General features: G+C 52.9%; 1 protein-coding gene across 1 annotated transcript in view; it reads left to right on the top strand.

Annotated features, from left to right (window-relative positions):
• The window catches only part of CARHSP1 (calcium regulated heat stable protein 1), a 75201-nt gene extending 56414 nt beyond the window's left edge, over positions 1-18787 (top strand). The window contains exon 4 of the mRNA XM_075010989.1: positions 16933-18787. Coding sequence (XP_074867090.1) covers positions 16933-17095 — 163 coding nt within the window. The 3' untranslated portion in view covers positions 17096-18787. The remainder of the gene's footprint in view (positions 1-16932) is intronic.
• Positions 18788-26204: the final 7417 nt, after the last annotated feature.

Raw genomic sequence — 26204 nt, 5'->3', positions numbered from 1 at the left:
GCAATCCATCCCCTCATACAGGTCATTAAGGAAGATGTTGAACAGTACTGGCCCTCAAATCGATCCGTGAGGCACTCCACTTGAAACCAACTGCCAACCATACATTGAGCCATTGGCCACAGTGTGTTATCACCAACATTCTTCAAAAAGTTCCTGGATTGTCTCTGTGCTTCTCTGTTGGTCTCCCAAGAAATGTCCAGGTGATTAAAATCTCCCTTCTAAACTGAATGCAAACACACTCAGCTGGCTTTTCTTCCTCCATATATTGGAGCTCTGAGCAATCATATTGCTCTCTCACATAGACCACAACTCCTCCTCCTTTTCTCCCCTCCCTGTTCTTCCTGAACGGTGTACACCCTTCCATGGCATTGGATTTCATAGTCAATATTACCGCCCTTGTCCTGTGGTCCCTAATACATGCCTACGGCAATGCTGTCATTATTAGAGCATGGCATTATTATTCAGAGAGATTCTGTGGTACAGTTTGGTTCATTTAAGATTTTTACTTCACTTGATTCCATGCTCTCTTTCACACACAGTGCCGCTCTTCCAACCAGCAGGACCTGTTCTGTCCTTCCAGTGTATTTTGTATCCTGCTATCACTGTACCCCAGTGATTATCCTCATTCCACCCAGTTTCTGTGATGCCCCTCAAACTCTGCCTGTGAACTCCAACACAAAACTGCTTAACTTTTGACTGGTGTGCACAACAATGCTGTGGGGTAGTCTAACAACTCAGTTCGCTTTAATGACAAGCCTTTTCTTTTTTCTTTTTTTTTTTAATTGCCCTACCACAAATACTGTGCTGCTCCCAAATTCATCCCTGCAATGTGCAGGCTGTGTTGCAGGTAACCTTGCTGAAGCTGAGCCCCCAGGCTTGAATATTCATGGTGCCCAAGCACCTGGAGCCCCTATAACTCATTGCCTATGTGTGAGACATAGGCTGCTGCATCTACACTATGAGAAGTTCCAGTTTAAGGCAGTTAGCATGATATTACCAGGTGACTGTCTTCACGGAAAATATCATTGGCTTGATTTTTAAGGAGCACTGATCTTGAGATTATAAAACCGCAGTTACCTGACAGGTACAGCATCAAGCTCGAATTTAGAAGTTCGGTTAAAGGCTAGTGTGGAAGCGCCATGTCCTAAAATCGAATTTATTAGCCTCCACAGGTGTCCCCTATCTGTCCCACAAAGCTGTGCGTACTGCACCTGGCTCCCAGCTCTGGAAAACTGACCAGGCTGCTGCACTCCTGTGGTGGGGGCCAGGCACCCCACCACCAGCCTGCTTGAGCCGCGTGTGGGGTCAAACACCTGTGGCAGGCACCCACCCTGCAGGAGCCATAGGCCAGTTGCGGCCAGGCACCCCAGCCAGCGGGCTCCACCAGCTTTTCCACTGGAGCCGTTGAGTTGCAGGGGTATTTTTTTAAGAGGGCCTTTTTGGGGGCAGGAGTGTTTTTTTTGCGGGGAGGGTGTTTTCAGGAGGGTTTTTTGGGGGGAAGTTGGGGTAAGACTGGGGCTTGGGAGCCTGTGGGTAGGAGGAGTAAACTCTCACATTTGAGGGACTATGGGGAAGAACCAACAGCCCTATTAGTCTAGTAAATGGAGGGTTTACTGTACTGCGGCAGCTGGGAAATTGACCAGGGCTGCTGTGCTGTCAGTTTCCCTGGTCCCCCAGAAGCTTCTGGACCTGGGAAACTGACAGAGCTGCTGCTCCTGGCTCAGAATGCGAGGCTGAGGGAACTGTGGGATAGGTTCCCACAAGGCACTGCTGCAACAGTCAGTGTTTGGTGATTTCGGTGTGGAAGCAATGTGTCGAATTTGTTGGGAGCCTGTGGGAAGTGAGGATACTCAAAATGGAATTTAGAAAAACCAGCGTTATAAAATTGATTTTAATACATCCGAATTTATTTTGTAGTGTAGACATAGCCCTGTCAAGAGCAGTTCTGATGTTAGCCGCATGTTGGTGCAGATAGCGTTCTGGATGATGATGAAAAGCCATGGTGTTCCTGCTAATGTGCACCTGTTTTTTCTTGTCATCTCAACAGCTATTTACCTGTATGGTCTCAGAGGTAGCTGTGTTCTTCTGTAGCTTCACAAACAACATGTAGCACCTTAGAGACTAACAGACTGAGTTGGTTGTGAGCTTTCATAGGTAAGATGCACTTCTTCACATGACTGGAATGGGGGGGAAAAATTGAATCCAGGGTGTATATAGCAGGGAAGGAAGAGATGAGAGAATAAGAAAGGGCTGCCTGTCACTAGCAGAACCAGTGAGTGAAGCACGTTAATGTGTCCCATTGCTGTGAATGTCAAAGGTAGAGAAATTGCCCTTATATCTTCCCACATATATCACATGTGCCAGACGTGCCCCTCTGCCATGTGCGTTGGACGAACCAGACAGCCTCTGTGCCAAAGGATGAATGGACATAAATCTGACATCAGGAACTGGGAACACACACAAGCCTGCAGGGGAACACTTTATTCTGCCTGGACAGTCAATAATGGATTTAAAAATAGCCATTCTTCTACACGAGAATTTTACCGCAAGATTACAGAGGGAGACATCTGAATTGGAATTCATTGGCAAATGTGACACCTTTAACCTTGGCCTTGACAGGGGTTTCCACTGTCTTATGCATTACAAGTGCAGTGTCTCCACCTTTGATAGTCACGGGAATGGGGCAACCCTACTTTTTGCCTCATCAGCTGGTCCAATTAGGGACAGTAACCCCCTTTTTTAACCCCCTTCCTTTTCTGCTGTATAAACCCTGGATTCTATTTTTTTTTCCTACTCAGTCATCTGAAGAAGTGGGTCTTACCCATGAAAGCTCATGACCTAATGCATTTGTTAATCTCTAAGGTGCTACATGATTGCTTGTTAATTTCCATACCTGCAACTGTACTTATGGTTCGGTTGTACAGCCAGTCAAACGCTGTACAACGTATAATAAACCATTGAGGTTGCTCTAGTTTAGTTTATACTCTGCTTGGACAAGAACACAAGAGGCTCGACTGCTTGCTTTGCTGCTTGTGTATGAAGCACGTCACTGTTGTGTTCAGGGTTCACAGCACAGCAGGAGACCGTATAAATCCCACTGCCTTTCAGCCGTAGGCAGTTTCCAGCATCCCCTTTCGGTACCTCATCGTGCACAATCCACGTCACCTGCATTCGGGAGACATCTTTAAACTCAGAATTTGACACCTATTTGTGTAGCAGCTTCCTCAGCCAAACTGACGTCACTGCTTGGGGGTGGCAGCTGTGTGGCTTGGCGCTTGTAAAGCAGTGGCGACAGATGCTCTCAACTCCTGTTGTGTGTCAGTGTGAAGGAGGTGGTCTGGGCTGTGTGCTCTTTCTAGCTGTTGCCTTTAAAAAAACCTGCTTGTGGCAGGGTGTGTGTGAAGCCCTGTGGAACAGAATGAATCGCTGTTCCTTGCTCCGTTGCTCCCACGAGCGCATAGCTGTAGCTTGCTTGCTTTTATGTTCTGTGTGCAGGTGGTGGAGCCTTCCTGGTCACTGTTTGGTTTTATTCTGAGGGTTGGGTATGTTTAGGGGCTGTGCACCAGGGCCAGTCGCTGAAAGGCATTTGATCTGCTCTGGCACATCTCTAGGCAGACACTGGAGGGGCAAAAAGAGAGTGAGTTTTGTTGTCAGTAATAGCTAATGCGGAGTCTCTGTTAGCAGAGGTAGAAGGATCCTGTGGGTTTTTTGGAGCTGATGGGCCTCAGGAGTGTTCTTCATGCACATGCACAAGACAGTGTTATAATACCCTACCCTATCAGTAGGGTTACCACACAGCTGCTGATTTTGTTACATCGCATAAGCAACTGGCATTCTTCATTGTGTCCAGCCTACAGGCTAGTCATTGGGCCTCCACCCCAACAAGGATGGCCGGGGATTACCTCATCCTCTGGACAGGAGGGCTCTGGATATACCCCTAGGCAAAGAGTAGCCACAAAAGTGCATCAGCTCATCTGACGGCTCTTCCTCTTCCCACAACGCTTAGGTTAACCCTTCCATGCTGGGATCGTGGCTTCCTCGTGCCAGTTAGCAGTGTGGTCGTGCTGTGGTGCTGCGTTGACAGGCCACCTCGTGTATCTGAGCTCCCAGGAGGGCGCACGCTGCCACGTACCCAGTAAGCATGTCTTAGCCAGCACACTGGAAGCCTTTGGGAGGTAACACTGCATGGCAGACTGGACGGGAGCCATTTCTTCTGGACTTCCAGTCCTTCCACCCAGGGCTCGCTGGGCTTGGCTTTCAGGCAGCTGCTTGTACCCATCCTCTCCGGCTGGGGTCACAAGGGTGAGTCACTGTTGCTGCTGGTAGAACTAGCCCGGGCACTGCCTCAGGTTCATCTTTTGCCTCCTGGCTGACTTAGCAGAGTAGTTGGTGGTGCCTGGCGCTTAGGGAGGGCTGAACAGGCAGCTGGTCAGTGACGTGCTGTGCTGCCCGAGGGCAGGTAACGTGGGGTTTTTGCAAATACTTTCTCCATTTTCCCGTGTGGTTTTTCTGGCTGCTCACACACGTGTTCAGGCCGCTGCACGTACAGGCGCACTTGACATTTGGCTGATTGCCACAGCCTTAGGCCAGGTGGTTACTAAAGGGGCAGTCTGAAGTAAAATAAGCAGCTCCAAGTATGTTAATTATGTAGTTGGACTCACTGAACCTTAGCATGAGCCGCTGTGCCCTCTCCTCTGCCAGCGCCCCTGTCGACATCCCTTCCCCTGCTGGCGCCGACGGGTGCCTTGTGCATTCAGTTTAGCGCATCCCTCCCAGCCAAGGTAAATCAAACACTGAAAGATCAGCCCCAGCGGTGATGATTGGCCCTGGTGTGAAGACGTGCCCGTAGGTACCTGCCAGCCAGAAGGGCTGACTTAGCTCCCTGCCCACAAGTGCCGACGATGCTGGGGCACCAGCCAGCAGGCATCTGTGCTTAGTGACTGATGGAGGGGCTTTCTCCTTACGGTCTGGGCATATACAGCTTGGCAGAGGGTGTGGTGGCTGCTTGGCTGGGCTGGGGTTGAGTCTCAGGCAGGAAAAGGGGTGGCTACTGCAAGCGCCCTGAGGCAGGAGCTGGGTAAAGTGAAGTCTGATGGTCAGAAGGTTAGTGCGAGCAGGGCCAAATTAAGATTTACTGGGGCCGGGGGCCCAGGCCAGAGCTGGGAAGGGCCATGGGAAGCACTGGCTGGGAAAGTGCCATGCCGGGAGAACTTGTATTTCTTCTTCGAGTGTCCCCGTGGGTGCTCCACAATAGGTGACGGGCTTGCCTGGCGCCGCAGATCGGATCTTCCAAGCAGTTTCTGCCGGACCGCGCATGCGCCGGCGCGCGCCGCTCCCTTGCGCGCTCCTGGCCATGTGCGCGATCCGGTCCCCGCCAGTTCCTCTTAACCGCCGTCGGCTGCAGACGGAATCCGACTAGGCTAAGGCCAAATAGCGTATTCATCGACTTTATCTGTTTTTTTCTTTGAAGTTTTTCAGTTACTTAGGCTACTATAAGTTAGCCGGTTGTTATTTTGTAAAAAAAAAAACCAACAACAAACAAGCTACGAGAGGGACAGCTCAGCCCAGTCCCAGTAACAAGCGCCGGAGGCCAGGAGCTACGGCCATCAGCCCCCCTGCTGAGGCAGGCCTTCGGACGGGTGAAAACAGCACAAAGAAGGTGCTAAGTACCCACTTAAAAACTCAAAGACTCACCAACAATGTCCTCTTCAGGCTTTAAAAAATGTGAGTCCTGCCGAGAGGCGATGCCAGTGTCCGATGGGCACAGTCTATGCATAAGGTGCCTGGGGGAGTCCCATGTGGCACAGAAATGCGCCTTCTGCGCTAAATTAACAACCAGAGCACGGAGGGACAGGGAGATGCGGATCAAAATGCTGCTTCTTGACAAGGCCCTCCAGCCAGACGTGCCGGAGCGGCTGCAGCAGGAGGGACCCTCCGGGGCCCATAAAAGGAAAGCTGCCTCCCTCACTCCATCAGCGCAAAAACGGAGGAAAGTCTCCCCAGCCCGATCCCTGCCGGCAGCAACAGTGAGCGGGACGGGAGGAGCAAGCAGCCCCCAGCCGCAGCAACAGCTGATCGGCGGCGGCACGGAGAGCCACGTGGAAACGGCTCAGCCTCCGATAATCAGCCAGCCGCCCTGCACCGCAGGCAGGGCGGCGGCTAAGCAAACGCCGGTACTGGCGGCACCGCAGACAGCGGCACCAACCCCCAGGGAACCGGCGGTGCAGGGCGCGCAGGCACGTAGCCTGCAGGCGCAGAAGGACACCGCATGTGCGGCACCGCCTTCGAGCGTGCCTAGCACGGTGCCGACGGGGCCGGGATCCCCTGCCCATCAGGGGGCGGAGTTACCTCCTCCAGGGAGGGGGAAGGCTGCTCACAAGAGGAGGCACTGCAGCCCCTCTCCGGACAGGGCTGTGGAGCTGCTTTCTCACAGCCCTCCGCTTATGTTGCAGACTCCAACCAGAAGGCAGGGGTCCCCCCTAGCCTACCCGGAGCCGCCTTCTCCATTTTTACAGCCAGCCTCACCATGGCTGGCACCTCCTTCACCCTTCCTGGGATTTGAACCGCTGGACTATTATGCTAAATCGCTCTCTCCAGTGTCTCGACGATCTCCCTCCCCCAGACGCAGAGGGTACGCACCAAGGGAATGGTCGAGGTCACCTTCCCAGGAACAGTGCCTATACTGCCATGGTCGTCCCTACCACGCGGGGCACGGACACCATCGGCAATCTACTAGGGAAAGATCCCCACACACTACCTCGTACCCCCGAGGGCAATCGCGATCGGGGACAGAGACTCAAGCATCTCAGGGGGGACTGGTCATGGAACCCCGAGATTTTTCCCTCGCAAACCTCCAGCGAGAGGGTGTACCAGCACCAGCAGGAACCGGAAGGGTCCAGAGAGACGTACCCCAGCGGTTCCTGACTCTCCTCCCCGGACGAGGCCATGGCCCTGGGGGACGTCCATCCTACGGACGATCTCAAACAGTTTCAGGAGCTGTTTAAGAGGGTGGCCTTCACGCAAGGCATCCAGACAGCAGAGGTGCAAGAGAAACACCATAAGCTCCTCAAAAATTTGAGACCTCCGGCCTCCTCCAGAGTAGCAATACCGCTTGATGAAGCGATCTTAGAGTCGACCACTACCATATGGCAGACCCCTGCAACTATTCCGCCGGTCCAAAAGAGAGCGGATAAGAAATACTTCGTGCCGGCGAAAGGCATGGAGTTCCTGTTTAGCCACCCACAGCCAAACTCCTTGGTGGTGGAGTCCTCGCAACAAAGATCAAAAACATCTCAATTTAAAACAGGGGGAACGGACAAAGATGCCAAGAAGCTAGAGCTGTTCGGCAGAAAGGTCTACTCCTCCTCTACTTTAACGTTGCGAATGGCAAATTACGCAGCGCACTTGGCGAACCATAATTTTGACAACTATTCTAGGTTAACCTCCCTCATGGACTCGCTTCCAGAGGACAAATAGCCGGTCCTCAAGGCCATAGTGCAAGAAGGCTGTGCGGCTGCGAGGATGGGAGTTCAGATTGCTTTGGACGTTGCGGACACAGCAGCACGTTCCACAGCAACTGCAGTGGTGATGCGACGAGAGTCCTGGCTCCAGACCTCGGGTATACCGAGAGATCTGCAGGCAGATAGTTGACCTTCCCTTCGACTCGCAGAAGCTGTTTGCTGAATCAACTGACTCGGTCCTTCATTCCAGTAAAGATTCAAGAGCCACACTCAGGACCCTGGGGATTTACACCCCTCCATACACAAAGAAAAGGTACTACCCTCAGCAAAGGCGGTACCAGTACCAGCAACAGCGCCCCCAGTATCACAGGGGTTACGAGCAAGGGCGGCATCAGCAGCACTAGCAGTACAGAACTCCCAGGCGACGCTCACAACAGGGCCGTGCGTCCTCGGGGCGGGGCCACAGGCCACAAGTTTGACATACAGATCCAGGGCTGCGCCATCACTACCATCGCACAAGGTCATCCGAAGCGGCTATTTCACCATCGCCTCCGACCATTCTACGACCAGTGGCAAAGGATCACCACAGACAAATGGGTGCTGGAGATCATAGCCATGGGGTACGCCATCCCCTTCCAGTCGCTCCCACCATCGCGACCTCCGCCCAAGCCCCACCTCCAGGAGGCCTCCCATGTAGCCAGGCTCAGGCAGGAGGTGGCCCCCATCTCGTGCTCATAGGGGCGGTGGAAAGGGTGCCGGAGCAACTGCAAGGAAAAGGGTTTTACTCCCGGTATTTCCTAACGGAGAAAAAGACAGGAGGCTGGAGGCCCATCTTACACCTTCGCGGCCTCAACAGGTATCTGCGCAAACAACGTTTTCGGATGATCACGATTGCCTCCATCCTTACAGCACTGGACGATGGAGATTGGTTTGCAGCCCTCGATTTGCAAGACGCGTACTTCCACATAACCATCCATCCGGCTCACCGGCGATTTCTCCGTTTCATGGTAGGCAACGAACACTTCCAATACAAAGTCCTACCGTTTGGCCTCTCCTCGGCCCCCAGAGTCTTCACCAAGACCTTGGCAGTGGTGTCAGCCTACCTGCACAGACAGGGGGTATTTATTTTTCCCGTATCTGGACGACTGCCTGCTCAAAGGGGCCTCGAAGGGGGAGGTTCTCCGCATGATACGCGTCACAGCAGACACGTTCTCCTCACTTGGCCTGGTTATCAATCTGGCAAAATCAAAAATAGACCCCACACAGGACATAGAGTTCATAGGGGCTCGCATAAACTCGATCACGGCCAGAGTATACCTACCAGAGGCTCGCTTTCGAGCCATCGGTTCCCTCGTGCAAGTCATCACCTTCAGCCCTACGGTGCCGGTCTTGACGTGCTTGCAGCTGCTGGGCCACATGGCAGCGGCGACGTTTGTGGTACAAAACGCCAGGTTGCACATGCGCAGCATGCAGCACTGGCTGGCCAGTGTATACAAACCGGCAGTACACACCGTTCACAGGGTGGTGTCGCGCACACCCGGGGTGCGCAAATCCCTGCAATGGTGGGTAAACCCCAGGAACCTGCTAACAGGGGTACCCTTCCATCAGCCGCAAATCTCGGTTTTCCTCACCACAGATGCCTCCCTCATAGGGTGGGGAGCGCACATGGGCGAAGAGGTGACTCAAGGACTGTGGTCACCCACGGAACAGTCACTACACATCAATGTACTGGAGCTCAGAGCAGTGTTCAACGCCTGCAAACACTTTCGAGACCACATACAAGGCAAAGTTGTCGGGATCAGTACAGACAATACCTCCACCATGTTTTATATAAACAGGCAAGGAGGAGCTCGATCCCGTGCCTTATGCGCGGAAGCAATCCGCTTATGGAACTGGTGCATCGCCCACGATATACTCTTGAAAGCCTCATACTTGCCAGGTGCGCACAACGTGAAGGCAGACCAGCTGAGCAGGCGTTTTGCGCTCACACACGAGTGGCAGATCCGTCCCGATCTGCTACGGCCGATTTTCCACGTATGGGGGTTTCCCCAAATGGATCTGTTTGCCACTCAGCACAACAAGCAGTGCCCACGGTTCTGCTCCAGAGCAGGACTGGGCTGGGGGTCCCTGGGGGACGCGTTCGCGATCCAGTGGGGGGGCCCCCTGCTTTACGCGTTTCCTCCCACAGTGCTGATCCACAAAGTTTTGCAAAAAGCCAGGAGGGAAAGGGCCCGGATGATCCTGATAGTCCCAACGTGGGATCGCCAACAATGGTTCCCCCTACTCCTGCGCATGTCGGACCGTCCACCGATGCCTCTTCCGGTGGCGCCGGATCTGCTCACGCAAGCCCAGGGGTCCATAGTGCATCCGCACCCCCAAAGCCTGCGACTGCAAGCGTGGCTAATCCATGGCTCAGCTCCCTAGAGAGCATATGCACAGTGGAAGTACAGCAAGTCCTAGAAAGTAGCAGGAGGACTTCCACTAGGAAGGCCTACAAACAAAAATGGACTCGCTTTACGGCCTGGTGTTCTACCAAACAACTGGCCCCCCTTTCGGTGCCTATACCTACCATTCTACAGTATTTACTGGACCTCAAGAGAGGAGGACTCTCGCTATCCTCGTTAAAGGTCCACCTCGCCGCCATCTCGGCGTTCAGACATGAGGAGGAAGGGCACACGGTGTTCGCCCACCCTATGGTTACCAGGTTCCTCAAAGGGTTGGTAAACCTCTACCCCCCTCGGAAACCGATTCCACCTTTGTGGAACTTGGACCTGGTGCTTACCACACTCACGGGACCACCGTTCGAGCCCTTGGCCACGGTTCCCCTCCGCCTCCTTACAATAAAGACGACCTTTCTTCTTGCAATTACGTCAGCTCGTAGGGTGAGCGAGCTCGCGGCAGTCATGGCAACGCCACCCTGCACTGTTTTTTCCAAGGAGGCGGTAACCATACGGCTGCATCCAGCCTTTGTTCCCAAAGTTTCCTCCGAGTTTCACATCAACGAACCTATTGTTCTACCCTCATTTTATCCAAAGCCTCATAACTCCAACGAAGAGGCGCACCTACACCACCTGGACGTGAGGAGGGCGCTAGCCTTCTACGTAGACAGGACCAAGTCCTTCCGGAAAACGGATAGACTCCTAGTCTCCCTCGCTCCCAAATCGAAAGGAGAAGGTCTCTCATCGCAGAGAATCTCAAAGCACATTGTATCCTGCATAAAAATGTGCTACGAGCTCAGAAAGACTCCTTTATCGGCCACTCCCAGGGCTCATTCCACCAGGGCGGTGGCAGCATCAACAGCCTTTTTCAAGGGCGTTGCGTTAAAAGACATTTGCAGAGCGGCGACCTGGTCATCCTACGACACCTTCGCCAAACATTACGCCCTTTACAGGGTATTCCAAGAGGATACCCGTCTCTCTGCAGCGGTCCTCTCGGGGACAAGCTGCACATAATCCGATTACCCACCTCCTATCTTGGGTTACTGCTGGGTAGTCACCTATTGTGGAGCACCCACGGGGACACTCGAAGAAGAAAGAGAAGTTACTCACCGTAGTAACGGTGGTTCTTCGAGATGTGTCCCCGTGGGTGCTCCACTTCCCGCCCATCCTCCCCGCTTCGGATCTCTGTTAGTGTTTTGCAGGGGCACCCGAGGCGGTTGGTCGAGGAACTGGCGGGGACCGGATCGCGCACATGGCCAGGAGCGCGCAAGGGAGCGGCGCGCGCCGGCGCATGCGCCGTCCGGCAGAAACTGCTTGGAAGATCCGATCTGCGGCGCTGGGCAAGCCCGTCACCTATTGTGGAGCACCCACGGGGACACATCTCGAAGAACCACCGTTACTACGGTGAGTAACTTCTCTTTTGGCACTCCCGATCCTTGTGGGCATGGCACCTCTCCTGTCCTTGTGGGTGCTCACAGACTCCCCACTCCCAATCTCCAGTGGCCCTCCTCAGGCTTCCTGCCCTGGCACAACCTAAGCACTGGCTGGGCCCCTGGAGCGTCGCAACTGCCTTACTTTGAAGGCAGCAGCTGAGAACTGAGTAGCAGCCCTGGTGTATTGTTACCCTTACTTCGGGCTGCGCCACATCCCCTGCCCTCTTCCCTTGGGCCCACCTCGGGAGCCTGACCTGGCATTGCTGCCTGTCCCCCTGGGGTCACATCACCATTGTCCCCTCCTGAGGGAAAAACCTGCAGCCCACCTGAAACCTGTCACACCCGTGACATTGCGCCACTCTCCTGCCAGCCCGCTCTGTACTGCCTCATGGAGGCACCTTATCCCTCCCTCCCCCTCCCCGGTCCTCCCTGGTCCTGGGGAGGTTGCTTAGGTGGCTCACTGCTCAGGCCAGCCCTAGAGCCACACAGGGGCTCTCCGCCTGCCCTGGCTGGCGTGCTGTGGGGAAGGTGGGGACATGGGCTGCTGGGGAGGGGGCTCCTCTTTGGGTCCTCCCCCATCAAGGGCAGGTGGAGTATCCAGGGCTCCCTCAGGCTCCATGGGCCGCCCTTACCAAGGCTCAGCTCCTGCTTCTGACCTGGGGAGTGGGGGCAAGGGAAGGAGGAGCAGGGGGCAGCACCCCATTTCTAGCATTAGTGGCTTCCCCACTTCTCTCCAGGTTCCCGTGCTGCTGTGGGGCCCCCAGATTGGCCAGGGTCCCTGGGCCGGGGCACTGCGGCTCTGCTCCAGAGCCTGATGCAGCGGGGAGCTGATGGAGCAGGCTGGAACCGTGGAGGGGGTGGGGGCGTTAGCTCAGCGTGTGTGTGTACGTTGGGGGAGGGGGTGAATGCAATGGAGCTGGTATTACATCACTGTGGAAGCATTTACTGAGATCCCCTGGGAAAGCTTTTTCTGCCTTCAGGGTCCGTTCCCATTGCTCGCTGCTGGACTCTGCTGCGGCTGCTCCGGCTGCAGTGGGATCCTGTGGGAAAGACGTGCTGCTCGGTGGCTGTTGGTTTTCAACAGACACGTTTGGAAAAGGTGCGGCTGAGAGTTGGCTGTGAAAACATTCATCGCCTGGCCCTCACAGCCTTCAAAGGGCAAAGCCCAGCTGCCTGCTAGGCTGGCATTGTTAGTGGCAGGCAGCTCGGGGGGACAGGAGAGAGATGGTCCCACAACAGTTAGAGCAGTCAGTGAAAGTGAGGAGGGTCAGTCACCTAGCAGGGAGGGGTAGCTCGGTGGTTTGAGCACTGGCCTGGTAAACCCAGGGCTGTGAGTTCAGCCCTCAAGGGAGCCCCTGAGGGATCTGGGGCAAATAGATTAGAAAGAAAAAAATCAGTGAGGGATGGAGAGAGTCTCCTGCACTCACAGCAGGACCTGGGCTCAGTGATCTCGAGTTCTGTGAGCGAGAGAGATCTCCACGTTCCATCTTTACCACTCTGTAGGCCTGGCCCTGATACTGGGCCATCAGAGCACGTGGGAGATGCATTCTTTTCAGGGGGGTTTGGCTTGGGTTGTGTTACCTGCACAAATTCCTTATCCCTTCCACATTCGGGGACATACACACCTTTACCCAATCCATAGGGCTCAAGGCGTGACCCCGTTAATTTAAACTCCCACCCTTACCCAATTCCTAGGGCTCAGGGTATAATTCCCTGCGGGTAGGCAGGATCTGTGCCACTGAAAAGCCTTACACAGTAATATTCTTATTCTCTATTTATTTACAATTACCAACAAAGCAGAACACATGCTAAGCCCACAGTATCATGCTCACCTGTCCTGATAAGGCAGGCAGGCAGACTTCCACTGTTGGGACAGACAAAGTCACTCTCTGGATGCTGGTTGCTGCACCTCAGGGCCTAGGGGGGCCTAGGGGCTGAGTCCTTTAGGTATTCCTTCTGCCCACCTGTTGGATGCTCTGTTCTTCTCTCCTTGATATTCTCTTCCTCCTTCTCCCCTTTGATATTCTGTTCCTCCCTCTTTTTCTTGTTGGACCCCAGTTTTTAGGGAGTGAAACTTGAGTCCTGCTTGGCTATACTTTGACCAATTATTTTAGCACAGTTTTACTAACCGATAATAGCCCATGATAACAGAATTACCTCACCAATCATAACCCACCAGCTTAACTGATTTACATCTAACAAAATTAATTATACAGCAGACAGGGGCAATTACAAATCAGCCAGAGAATATACAGAAAACAGTAGAAAAGTGAAGACAATCATCAGAGAATGGTGGTGCCACCTCAGCCATTGATAAGTCGTTGCCTGCCAGATGAAATGCTGTTAAGTTTTCTTTACCCATCTTGTGAGCTGTTTCACAGTGGGTGGCACTAGGATGTGGTCGTCGTCTTAAAAGCCTGATATTGCTACTATTGTGCTGGAATGTAGATGGAATGTGAATATGCGACTTGTAGCTTCACAGTGGATGGCTGCTGCTCTTCAGTCTGGCTGCAGACAAGCTCTCGGCTATAGAAACCATATTGGTTATACTGTTACAGTTGCATACACCAGTTGATGAGCTGGCTGTGCAGCTGGCATGCATGTGCTCTGAGAGCCTGTGTGCTCAGCTTAACACGACTGTTCTTCAGAGCTCGAAGGTAAAGGGCAGGTGTTGTGTTAGTGGCCATTGAAGATTGATTGCCCCACGGGGCTCAGCTTTAGAATTTTTTTTGCAAAACTCGAGGCTGTTGCAGAAAGCACTCTGAAGAGTCGAGTCTTTCCTGTGCACTCCTGCCAGCGTTCAGTCTATTCCACAGACAAAATGGGCATTACGGTTGTAAGTATCATCACAGGGATGTGGGAATTCTCCCTAGATCCAGGAGTTGAGATGGTGCTTAAAACAAGCCACACAAGTTAAGGTAAGAAGTACACGTTTGAGTTAGGCAACCTTTAATTGCAGCTTCTAGGGATGTCATGGACTGACTGTCCAATTATGACGGAGGCATTGATTCATCTGGTTTGGGATTAGACCTTTCGTATGTCTTTCCTCTCAGGATCTCATGACCCTCTGACTGGCACCTCTGCAAAAAATGGTGCCTTGGAAGCTGAGGTGGGGAGAAGGTGGAGGGAAGTAGCTGTATTTGTGGACAGACAGCTGTGACTCAGTTTCTCACCTTGGTAGGGTTAATTTCTTTCCTGGGGCAGGGCAGTGAATCACATAGGCGGTAGGTCGCTGTAATATTGGTGTGAATGTTCACAACTTGTCAGTATAGCTCTTGGGGCTACAGTGGAGGCCAGCGACCAGCTATTAACTTTCAATGAGCAGCCGCTGACCAGCACGACTGCAGTTTGAACCCAGGAAAGGGAGGGCCGGCCAGCTCACTGCACTGAGAACCTGGCTGCCCAGTGCCGACGAGGCCCCATGAGTACGGGGTGCTAACATGGACCTCAGTGTAAGCCCTGCTTTCCCCCTTGACGCTGAAGAGCCCCCTGTCCTGCGTTCCAGCTGACGAATAAGTGCTGCCCTGCTGTGAGCTGGACACCCTGTGAGGTGGCAAAACATCTGCTGCTTGTGTGGCTCCCCAAGAGGAGCCAGTCGCCAAGGGGCATCGACTCCTGTGGGCCCCCTGGCAGAAGCACAGCAGGAAATGGAGTCCTGAAGCTGGAGCCCCAGTTTGAGCGGGGTGCAGCAGAGCACTGCCAGAAAGAGCGTAAACAGCAGCAGGTTAACATGGAAAAGTTATTTACGCTCCTCCCTCGTTAAACGAGTACTAACGAGTACACGAGGGACATGTACTTACCTGTGTTCACTCCACAAGTGAATTCCCTCGTTAATCTTCTCCCCCGGCTCCAGCCTGCCCTAGTCTGACCCCCCCGCCAGCCATGCGGCCCCAACCCACAGCAGTTTGACCCATGCCCCTCTGTGGCAGCCCGATCCACCTGCCCTCCCCCCGCTCAGCGGCAGCCTGACCCCCACCTCCCCTCCCTGCCAGCCTCTCACACGTGCACACACGCACACCCGCCCGACACCGCCGGACCACACACCCAGCCTTCGGCAGTCTGAACCCCCTCCACCCATCCCACAGACCCAACCGGCCACCAGGTTTTAACCCTCCCTCCCAATCATGGCCCCAAACTGTCCCCAGCCTTTAACCCTCCAACCCCCAACCCAAGGTTCACTTACCTTTCAAAAGCAGCGCCACCTGTGGCCGCTCCTTTGCCCAGCTCTTGGAACCAGTCAGAGACTTTTACGTATATTTTAATGGGAATTTAGTGTCCCTCTTACGAGTTTTTGCCTGTGAGCACAAAGTGGGGAAGCAGGTGTGCTCGTAGAGCGAGGGATGAGCGTACTTGTTCTCTTAACAAAAGCACTAGGGGTCACCCAGTGAAATGAAATGAAGGGTGGGACGTTTAAGTCAAACAAGGAGGTTCTTCTTCACCCAGCGCACAGTCGGCCAGCGGAGGCTGTGAAGACCAAGGTTTTAACAGGGTTCAGAAAAGAGCTAGATAAATTCACATAGGTTAGGCCCATCAGTGGCGTCCCAGCATCTGTTTGCCAGAGGCTGAGAACAGGTGAAAGAGGAGGGATCACTCAGTGACTCCCTGTTCTGTTCACTCCCTCTGGGGTTGTGATTGTCAACCTGCAGCTTTTTAAGGAGTCATTTGCAGCGCCAGATGCTCACTCCTCTGTGGCTATCTACTGCACCCCCTGGCCAGAGCCCCCGGGTAGCACTTGGCCACAGAGATGCCTCAAGCGGGCTCCCTGCTTCAGCAGCAGGTTGGCGACCCTGGGACATGAAACAAGTTGGGGGGCGGGCAGCAGGGTAGGTGCATCTGAGCCGCACACAACTCTGAGCAATAAAGTGCTGGGAGCCATGGGAGCGCGGTGCACCCCCCCAGGTCACGCCTCCACCCCAGCCCTTCGAGGCAGAAGCTTGTGGCAATGGTGGTGGTAGCTCCGGGGAGTCCCGGCATTGGAATATAGCAGGAGGGAGAGGAGGGGCATTGGCTTAAAGCGGGAGGGGGGCGTGACCTGGGGGTGCCTGGCTCTGGAAGAGGGGAGAGGGGACAATCAGCTTAGAGCAGCAGGGGAGCTGGGGGTAGTTGTAATTTTCTTCCTTTTCATTTGCTCTCTAGTCCAGGGGTGAAAGTAACTTCAAAATAACTGACTGGTACAAGTCAGTGTGCGTGCGCTGTCCTTAAAGCATGGGTTATGACAGTACAGTGTGACATTACATATTAAGGGCTGTCTCATTCGCATGCATTGCGGCTCTTGGCGTGTTGATTTTTAACCCTATTTGAAAAAATGGCTCCTCGCTGTTTTGGTTGCAGACCCCTGCTCTGGGGCATCGGATGTTGGCCAGTGTCAGAAGACAGGATACTGGGCTGGATGGACCTTTGGTCTGTCCTAGTGTGGCCCTTATGTTCTAGGGGCCTGCTGTGCCCTGGGCATCCATAGGTAGGTGTTTAGCATGAAAGAAAAGTGCAGGCTGCTGCTGCTGCGTGATGAGTGGACAACACTGCAGAGCAATAGGGGAGGCAGTGCAACTGCTTATTCCTCCATTGCCAGCTGTCCTCCTCATCTCTTTCTCCTCTTCACAGCATTGAAGGAGAATATGTTCCAGTGGCCGGCGATGAAGTCACCTACAAGGTGTGCTCGATTCCACCCAAGAACGAGAAGCTACAGGCTGTAGACGTGGTCATTACCCATCTAGCTCCTGGAACAAAACACGAGACCTGGTCAGGCCATGTCATTAGCTCGTAAGGTATCCAGCGTGGAGCTGCACAACTGAAGACGCTCAGCAGCTGACTTTCATGTGAGATCGACAAATGACTATTTTGCATATTGTGTGGGAGAAATTACTAAGATTGGCATTGGCCAAATGACCATTTTTACTATAGGCACAATTCTTAAAAACCTTGTATCAACTCTATGGGGAACAATAGCTTAAAGGAGTTTATTTATTAAACAAACAAAAAGTAGCCAGACTTGTCTGCTTTTGTGGCCTGAGGGAGAGCAGATGCCCAAACGAGTTGGGAACTTTAAAACAGGTCAGTGTGATAGCAGTTCTCTCCAAATAGCAGCACTAAGGGACCTAGCTTAGAGATTAATATCTATCTGTAACATGGCTTTGCCTTGAGGTAACTGCCGTAAATGTGCATGCGGCTCAGGCTTACTGCTAACAAGGCCAAGGAAAAGTACTTCAGAGAGAGCGAAAATAGCGCTCTGGAGCTTTGTTGCATAATTTGTTTTCTTCCCAAGCTAAGAGCAAGCGCTCTCTGAAACGGCTTAATCTAAATTATGGGATTTGACGGTCCCTTCTGGGGACCTGCCAGGTTGCCAGTTAGCTATGTGCAGGAGTGTGGCACTGTTCGCTGTATTAAACGTGTCTTGTTTGTGAATTTACTTTGTGTGCCTTGATGGGTGATTAGCAACCGATTTATAGGCCTGGGCTACACAAGTAGGCTGCTTTACATTGACAGAAAGCAGCAGAGGTGGGAGTGGCCCAGGGCCACCTTTAAACTGCCTTGATTTTTTTTTTATATATTCATGTTGGAGAGAGCAGTTAGTGCCTGCCACATTTCATTAGCATTTAATCACTTCACTTGTGAAAATGCAGGCTTGGCCACTGTGTATAAAACACTGCGCATGTTATTTTGCAGCTTGTTATGAAAGGCTTGTAGTGAATTCTGCAGTCGTTTTCCTGCAAAACTTTCTCAGTGCTGCTTTGTGCTCACACCACCACCTAGAGCATGGGTGTCCAACCTTTTGGCTTGCCTGAGCCACATTGAGTGAAGAGGAATGGTCTTGGGCTGCATATAAAATATATAATATAGTTAATGTATATAAATCACATAATAATGTTAAAAGTTTACGATCTTGTGGGGCTGCATTACTAGCTGTCCAAGGCTGCATGTGGCCCACGGGCTGCGGGTTGGACATGCCTGACCTAGAGTCTCTTCTCTGCTTCTAGAGGTATGAGGCAGACAAACTACTGCAACTGTGTTTTTGCACTGGCTTTGATACTGCTTGTCCTCCATAAGTTTTTCCCAAATTAAGCACTGTCCCCCACAGAGTGATCAGAAATGAAAAGGCTGGAATGACACTCGCTTCTCTTAGTTACGTGGAGTTTGCCTGTTCATTATAATCAGTACTCGTGCTGTTGTGGAAAACATGACAATGCTGTTTCACAGAAGAAGGTGAAATGTCCCCAGCAGTTCCTATCTAGAGTGAGTAAAAACAGAAATGTGAAGGTCAATAATTACTGTTATGTTTTTCTTTACTTTTAATTAATCTATCTGCAGGTTAATAATTCATGAGGTTTTGTTTTCCTTTGAATCAGATTAAATAGCTTGTAAGTTTATAACCTGTATTAGTTGTGGGTTTAATACTCTCTAGCTTGTAGGTTAATATACCCTGCTTCTTTTGCAATAAAAGTTTATTTCTGAACTTTGACAGTTTTGTTGAGCGTACTCATTCACTGCCTAGTCTGTATGTAAGATTGCTATTAGTTAAAAGTAGAGGTGTGCAAGCGAGGAAGTTGTTTGCAAAGATCACTTCTGTGTACCGTCACATTATGGATGTTGGACAATGAGTACCTCTATAGTCTCCTGGCTGGTGAGAATATTAGTTAATTCTAGTAGTTGTGTACATTAACTGGCCTCTTTTATTAGACTTTAAGTTTCAAGTAAAATCTATTTTTTCCAGGTGTTTACTTGATTTTCACAAATCTTGTTTGCTTATGAGCGACGTAATCACAGCCAATAAAGACTTTTGATGTCTGCTGACTATTACTAGGGTAGTATAACATGTTTAAGATCCAGCCCACAAAAACATACGTAATCGGCCTATGTTGTGCACAGCCACACTGGGGATTATACACATGCTGCTTGCTGTGTTTTTGTAATCCTGCATGTCAATTTCAGCCCCGCATAGGTATCAGTATGTCCTAGTGGTCCTTTACTGGCTCTCTGATCGCGTATGAATAGTTACAATGGTACCATTCTAGTGGTTCAGTGTTGATATGCACTACTCTGGTTTTAAGAAAATGGTAGAACTACGTTCCTTATTGTGGATGTCAAGCAGCACTAATTCACCTCTTCTGGAACACAAGGATCAGTGTTTCCAGGAGGGAGCTGGTTCCAGTTCATTGGTGAAGTCGTAGGCCACATTCCCCTCCCCCTGTCTGCACCTTGCTGCCCTGGGAAGGGAAGGCTCTGAAAACTCAGGCACCTTTTGAGATTCTGTAGGGGCCCGGTGGCTCTGTTGTTTCACTCCCTGTGTGAGGGGCTGACGGTTGCCCACAGAAGCCCTCACTTCAGTACTTACGTTCAACATTAATTTTAGTGTGAATCTCTGCATGTCTAGTGGCATGTACCCATCTCCCCCACCCTTCTCTGCTCCTGGCCCCAGAGCACGCACCCCTCAGCTCCCACATGGAGGAGTTCAGCCCTAGGGGCTGGAAGAACTCGATGCCGGGGGAGGTCTGGTGTTCTGAGGTGCTTTTTTGGTCCTGGCTGGTAACCTGTGTAACCAGGGAAGGAGTTTCTCTGCAGCCATGGGGGGCTCGTGGCTGGGATCTGTCACAGTGCGCTGGAGTGGAGCGGCAGCCCCTTCGCAGGAGGAGCGGCGCTTGGTAGCACAGCTTGGGGCTTCTTTGGACTTCAGTCAGGATTGAGGCTGCAGTGACCAGTTAGCCAGGGGCCAATGTAGAGGGTCTTGGAGCTGCTGCAGCAGGGGACAGGCACACTCCTCCAGCCCCAACAGGACCTGATGAAGACAGGAGCTGTAGGGCCTGCAGCCCCTGATGCTCAGCTAAGGGATGCTGAGGCCCCGATGCTTAGTCCGGGGCCCAGAACTGCAGCTGGAAAGGCCTTATGTTCCAGGCCAACCCTTCTTCCCCCCATGGCTGGAGCCACACCACAGTGAGCACTGAGGAGCTGGGTCTTGCAGCTGCCATTGGCTGAGAATCATGGCCAATGGGAGCTGCAGGGGTGGTGTCTGCATGTAAGCATAGGGCAGCTGGAGTCACATGTCCCTCGACCCGCCCCCCCCAAACAGCTGCCCCAGGTAAGCACCCCACACCCCCATCCGTTCACCCAACCCAGAGCCCCCTCCACCATCCTAGCTCCCTCCTGGACCCACATCCCAACCTGAGCCCCTTCCTGTGCCCTTACATCTGGTCAGGCCCCTACGCCTGCCCCAGCCTCCTGCCCTGAGCTCACGCCCACATTCCAAGCCCTGGAGCCCCTCCTGCATTCCAGATGCCTCATGCTCACCTGCACCTCCCAGCTGGAGCCCTCATCCCTCTAACCCTGAGCCCCTCTCACGCTCCGACTCTCTCCACTCCCCCACCACAGGTCGGCCATGTGCAGAATGAATATGGAGGTGATGTCACACAGCGCCATCGAGGTGCACATAACAAAATTTGTTCCACACATGGACGTAAAAATTAGCAGGAGCCCTGACTGCAGCACCCTTTTTCTGCATGCTTACCTGTGTCCATTCCACGTCAGCCTTACCCGTGTCCATTCCATGTCCTCAGAAACTTTTCTCTTAGCAGTGTCCATTGAGCCATCGGGGAGCCCCCTAGCGTGGTGCTAGTGTATTGGCCCGGCTGGCTCTCCACCCGTAGTTCCTTCTGCCCCCCACCCCCGAGTGTTCAGTTGTCTTTAGCGGTTAAGTGCCTGATCAGCGTGAGTAGTTTAGTTGAAGACCCAGTATGGTCCTTGAGCCGTGTGCTTGTGCATGCGGCAGGACGTGCCTGGTCCCCAGCCTGTAGGAGCTGCCAGAAGCACGTGCCCTGTGGTGACCCACACTCTGCTTGCCTTAAGTGCCTGCACGCGGCTCACCTGTCCAAGGCCTGCAAGATCTACAAGGCCTTTAAATCCCAGGCCAAGTGCAAGTGGAGTCGCGTCTCAGGACCCAGCACTGGTGACACAGAGTGTTCAGACTCCTGCGTGCCTCCCCGGTACCAGGCAAATCTCAGCACCGCCTCAGTCCCCAGTGCCCCAGAAGAAGAGGAGGTCTAGCAGGGCAGGCTCTCTGTGCCCCCTCAATTGGGGAACGTGGCACCATGAGGCGCCAAGCCCACGTGTCTTGAGTCAGGCAAGAGACGAAGCTCTGTCAGGGACTCCAGCCCAGTGGGAGACTTCCTGGCGCTTTCAACACTGAAGACTTTTGAGGCAGCAAAGGATCTTATCGAGTTGTCCCCATCTTTCCTGCCAGCACCGGCCTCAGGGAAGGATCATGAGTGGAGGCAGCACTGGTTGGAGAGCAAGGAGCTGGGTGCCCTGGCTGCAGGGGCAAAGAAGCACCATGTTGCCACCCTGGACCAGAGTGTGGCACTGGTGACCTCGACCTTGTCCCACGCCCCATCAACGGACCCGGCACTGAGAGGGTCATGCCTGGCACCAAGCACTACTTTGGCCAAAGTGGTCTCTGCAGTAGTAGTAGTAGTAGCATCCTTCAGTCTACGTAGACTATGGATCGCACCCTTCGTAGTTCCGTTTGGCATCCTCATTTGCAGCGTCGGTTGTGACTGTGAAGACCCACATGAGAGTGACAGTCCTTGCTGCATCTGTTGCATATGTAATGGGTGTCTGGCAGGTCCTTGCTGTGCTTTCTGTGGGCTCGCTTCTCCTTTGCTAGCTGTCTGATCCTCAACTCGCCCTTCTGAAGGCCCTTGTATAGTTCCTGCCTCCATCTGCTGCAATCGTCTGCCAGCTCCTCCCAGCTGTCTGGCTTGATGTCTGCTTCCCTGAGGTCTCTCTTGCAAACATCTTTGTAGCGCAGCTGGGGGTGTCCGGGAGGTCTTTTGCCAGAGGGTAGCTCGCCATGCAGGATGTCTTTTGGGATCCTTCCATCATTCATCCTGTGGATGTGGCCAAGCCAGCGGAGCCGCTGCTGCTTGAGGAGGGTGTGCGTAGTTGGGATTCCAGCTTGCTCAAGGACAGTAGCGTTGGACACTCTGTCCTTCCACGATATTCCAAGGATGTGCCTGAGGCAGCGCAAGTGGAAGACGTTCAGCCTCTTTTCCTGGCAGGCGCACAGGGTCCAAGTCTCGCTGCCGTAAAGGAGGGTGCTGAGGATGCAGGCTCTGTAGACTTGCATTTTGGTGTGAGTGTACAGCTCGTTGTTGTTGCACACTTGCTGAGTCTGGACAGAGTTGTGGCTGCTTTACCGATCCTCCTATTTAGCTCAGTCTCCAAGGACAGGGTGTCAGTGATGGTGGACCTGAGTTAAACGAACTCGTGGACGACCTCCAGCGTATAGTTGTCAATGCTGATTGATGGAGAAACAGCAACATCCTGAGCAAGTACATTTGTCGTCTTTAGGCTGATGGAGAGCCCAAAGTCCTTGCATGCTTTGGAGAACTGATCCAGCAGCTTCTGAAGTTGATCTTCTGTGTGTGACACGACAGCAGCGTCATCTGCGAACAGCATGTCTCTGATGAGGACTTCCCACACCTTAGATTTAGCTTTCAGCCTTGCAAGATTAAACAGTTTCCCATCAGATCTTGTGTGCAAAAAGATGCCCTCTGTTGAAGATCCAAAGGCGTGTTTAAGGAGGAGTGCGAAGAAGATCCCAAACAGTGTCGGAGCAAGGACGCATCCTTGTTTGACACCACTCCTGATGCTGAAAGCATCCGATAATGTGTCTTCGTATTGGACGGGTCCTCTCATGTCTTCGTGGAAAGACTGGATCATCTTGAGTAACTGTGGCAGACATCCTATCTTGTGGAGCAGTTTGAACAGTCCATCCCTGCTGACCAAATTGAAGGCCTTGGTTAGGTCGATGAAGGCAATATAGAGTGGCTTCCTCTGCTCCCTGCATTTCACCTGCAGCTGTCTCAGAGAATAGACCAGGTTGACGGTAGATCTCTCTGCATGGAATTCGCACTGTGATTCAGGATACACCCTCTCAGCAATCTTCTGGAGTCTGCCGAGGATGACGCGAGCGAACAGTTTACCAGTGATGCTTAGGAGGGAGATTCCATGGTAATTGTTGCAGTCGCTTCTGTCTCCTTTGTTCTTATACAAGGTTATGATGTTAGCGTCGCGCATGTCCTGTGGAACCTCTCCCTCTCTCCAGCACAGGCACAGTAGCTCATGTGGGGGTTCCAGGAGAGTGTCTGTGGCACACTTGATTACCATCCTGGCCCGGGGCCTTTCCTACCGCAATGTGGTCGATGGCTTTCTTCAGTTCATCCACAGCTGGTTCCTGGTCCAGTTCGTCCATTACTGGTAGGAGTTCGACGGCATCGAGGGCTGAGTCGACCACAATGTTCTTGCGTGAGTACAGCTCGGAGTAGTACTCGACCCAGCGCTCCATCTGTTTGGCTTTGTCAGTGATGACTACACCAGATTTGGATTTCAGAGGTGCCATCTTGTTCTGGGTGGGTCCTAATGCCTTCTTGATGCTCTCGTACATTCCCCTGAGGTTACCAAAGTCAGCACTGGTCTGGATGCTGCTGCATAGCTCGAGCCAGTAGTTGTTGGCGCAGAGCCTGACTGTCTGCTGTACTGTTTTTCTGGCTGCTCTGAGTGGTTGCAGGGTATTCTGGCTTGGTGAATGTTTGTACTCCAGGAGCGCAGCACGCTTTTTTTTCGATGGCTGGAATCATCTCATCGGAGTTAGCTTTGAACCAGTCACTTGTGTTTCTAGCTCTTCTTCCAAACACTGACAAGGCCGTGTTGTAAATTGTATCCCTCAGATGCTGCCAACTGGATGTCACATCGGCACCCCCAGGATTGCTGCACAGATTCTCCTCAAGGGTCGCTCTGAACTTTTCAGCTCTCTCTGAGTTAGCCGTCTTCCTGGCATCGATACGGGGCCTTCCAGTTGGTTTAGAGCGGTGCAGCTTCTTGGGAATCACCTTGAGTTTGGAGCAAACTAACGAGCGATCTGTATCGCAGTCAGCACTATGATAGCTGCGTGTCAGAAGGACGTTTTTGAGGTTATCATGTCTAGCGATGACCACGTCTAGTTGATGCCAGTGTTTTGAGTGTGGGTGTCTCCATGACACTGTGCTGTGGCTTGGTTTGGAAAAATGTGTTTGTGATGCACAGATTGTGGTACGCGCAGAGTTCGAGAAGATGCTGACCATTTTCATTCATTTTTCCCACACCAAAGTGGCCTAAGCAGGAAGGCCACGATTCACAATTGGCTCCAACTCTCACATTGAAGTCACTCAGAATGTACAGTTGTTCAAGCAGGTATTTGCGCTATGGCAGCACTAAGCATGTCATAAAACTTGTCTTTTACTTCCGGTGCGGTGTACAGGGTTGGGGCGTAAGTGCTGATCAGGTGGACAGGACCGGCGCGAGTTTGAAGTATGACCTGAAGGAGTCTTTCTGATCCACCCATGACTAAATCAACCAATTGTAGAAGGGTGTTTCTGATGGCAAAGCCAACACCATGCTCCCTGGGTTCTTCTCGGGCTTTACCCTGCCAGAAAAAGGTGTAGTCCTTTTCCTTTTAGAGATCCCGAATTTGCGAGACGTGTCTCTTGCAGAGCAGCAATGTCAACTTGGAGCCTCTTCAGTTCCTCATTGATGACAGCCGTCTTTTGGGTGTCGCTGATGTCCTGAAGATCCTCAGTCAGACCTGTCAGCATGATCTGCACATTCCAGCAAGCAAGCTTACAACTTTGATGGTTTCCTTTTCTTGTTAATTTCCTTATTGGTTTGCCTGGTGCTCAGCTTTCAGGTCACTTGTCAGGTTTGGGAACCTTAAGTCTTATGCACCCAGTGAGGCAGGTGAACTGTGGCGGGACAGTACCCTACTGGCTGGGGGCTGCCGAGCTTGAGGCAGGTGGTGACTGTCCAGTGAGATGCAACGATCTCTCCCACCGTCAGAGGCAACCCCTGGCGCTCATTCTCTACGCCAGTCAAGCAAGAGCTTATAACCGGTATCTGTTACCTCCCGTGTTGGTTCAACGCTGTTAGCGATGCTGTAGTACCTCTCCAGGTGCGAGCTTGGGCAATTATTGGGACCCTGGGCTGCCCAGACGCCAGTGTTCCCCTCTCGGCTTTACTGATATAGCCCAAAGGAGAGGATAACCTCTACGTCTGGTACCAGCTCAGCTGCAGCAGTTGTCGGGTCAATGCCAGAAGTTGGCACAGAACCGCCTTAGGACTCCCCTCTGGATTTTCTGTCAGGGTTTACTCCCTTAGCCTTGCTCCTTTCCAGGATAACCCACAAGGCAGTGGGGCATGGAGAACGTGGGTAAGGTCCCACTACCTCTTGCACCTCCCTGGCACCACATGTCCCCAAAGCTCCCCGTGACGACCACCTCGCCTCCCCAGGACCCTCCTCCCCACCCTCTGCCTCTCATCGGCTACCATCACCCCCCAGATCCTCCCTCCCTGTCCCCTTTTCCCCCATCCACTCCCATGACTCCCGACTGCACCACACTGCCCCCTATCAGTTCTCATTGCCCCCAGGTCCCCCTTCCCCTGGCCTCTCCGCACCTGGCCACACGCTGCTGCAGCGCCATGTCATCCAGGAAGGCGCCGATCTCGCAGCCCAGCCGCACCCTGGGTCCCACCCAAAGCTACCAACTCTTCATCTGGCTACGGCTGTCCCTGGAGCCCCACAGATCTGGTGCGGCGCGTGCATGCAAGGAGCGCAGGACTGGGCCTGGAAGCCATGCAATCTGGACCAGCACGTCGCAAGCAGCCTCTGTGGGCGCTGCCATCCTCACAGCCATACCAGACTCCCCCAAACCGCTTGCCCATCACTGACATCGCATTGACTCTGCAACCACCCAGGATCCATCAGGCCCAGCCTTGCCCATGTCTCTCCACCACCCTGTTAGCAGCAAGGTAAGCTGGAGTCGATGGCTCGGCACTCTCTGGTTGCTGCACCA

This window comes from Carettochelys insculpta, chromosome 16 (assembly GCF_033958435.1).
Source record: "Carettochelys insculpta isolate YL-2023 chromosome 16, ASM3395843v1, whole genome shotgun sequence".
Classification (NCBI taxonomy): domain Eukaryota; kingdom Metazoa; phylum Chordata; order Testudines; family Carettochelyidae; genus Carettochelys; species Carettochelys insculpta.
The sequence above is the reverse complement of the archived record's forward strand: the minus strand, read 5'-3'. Positions and strand labels throughout refer to the sequence as shown.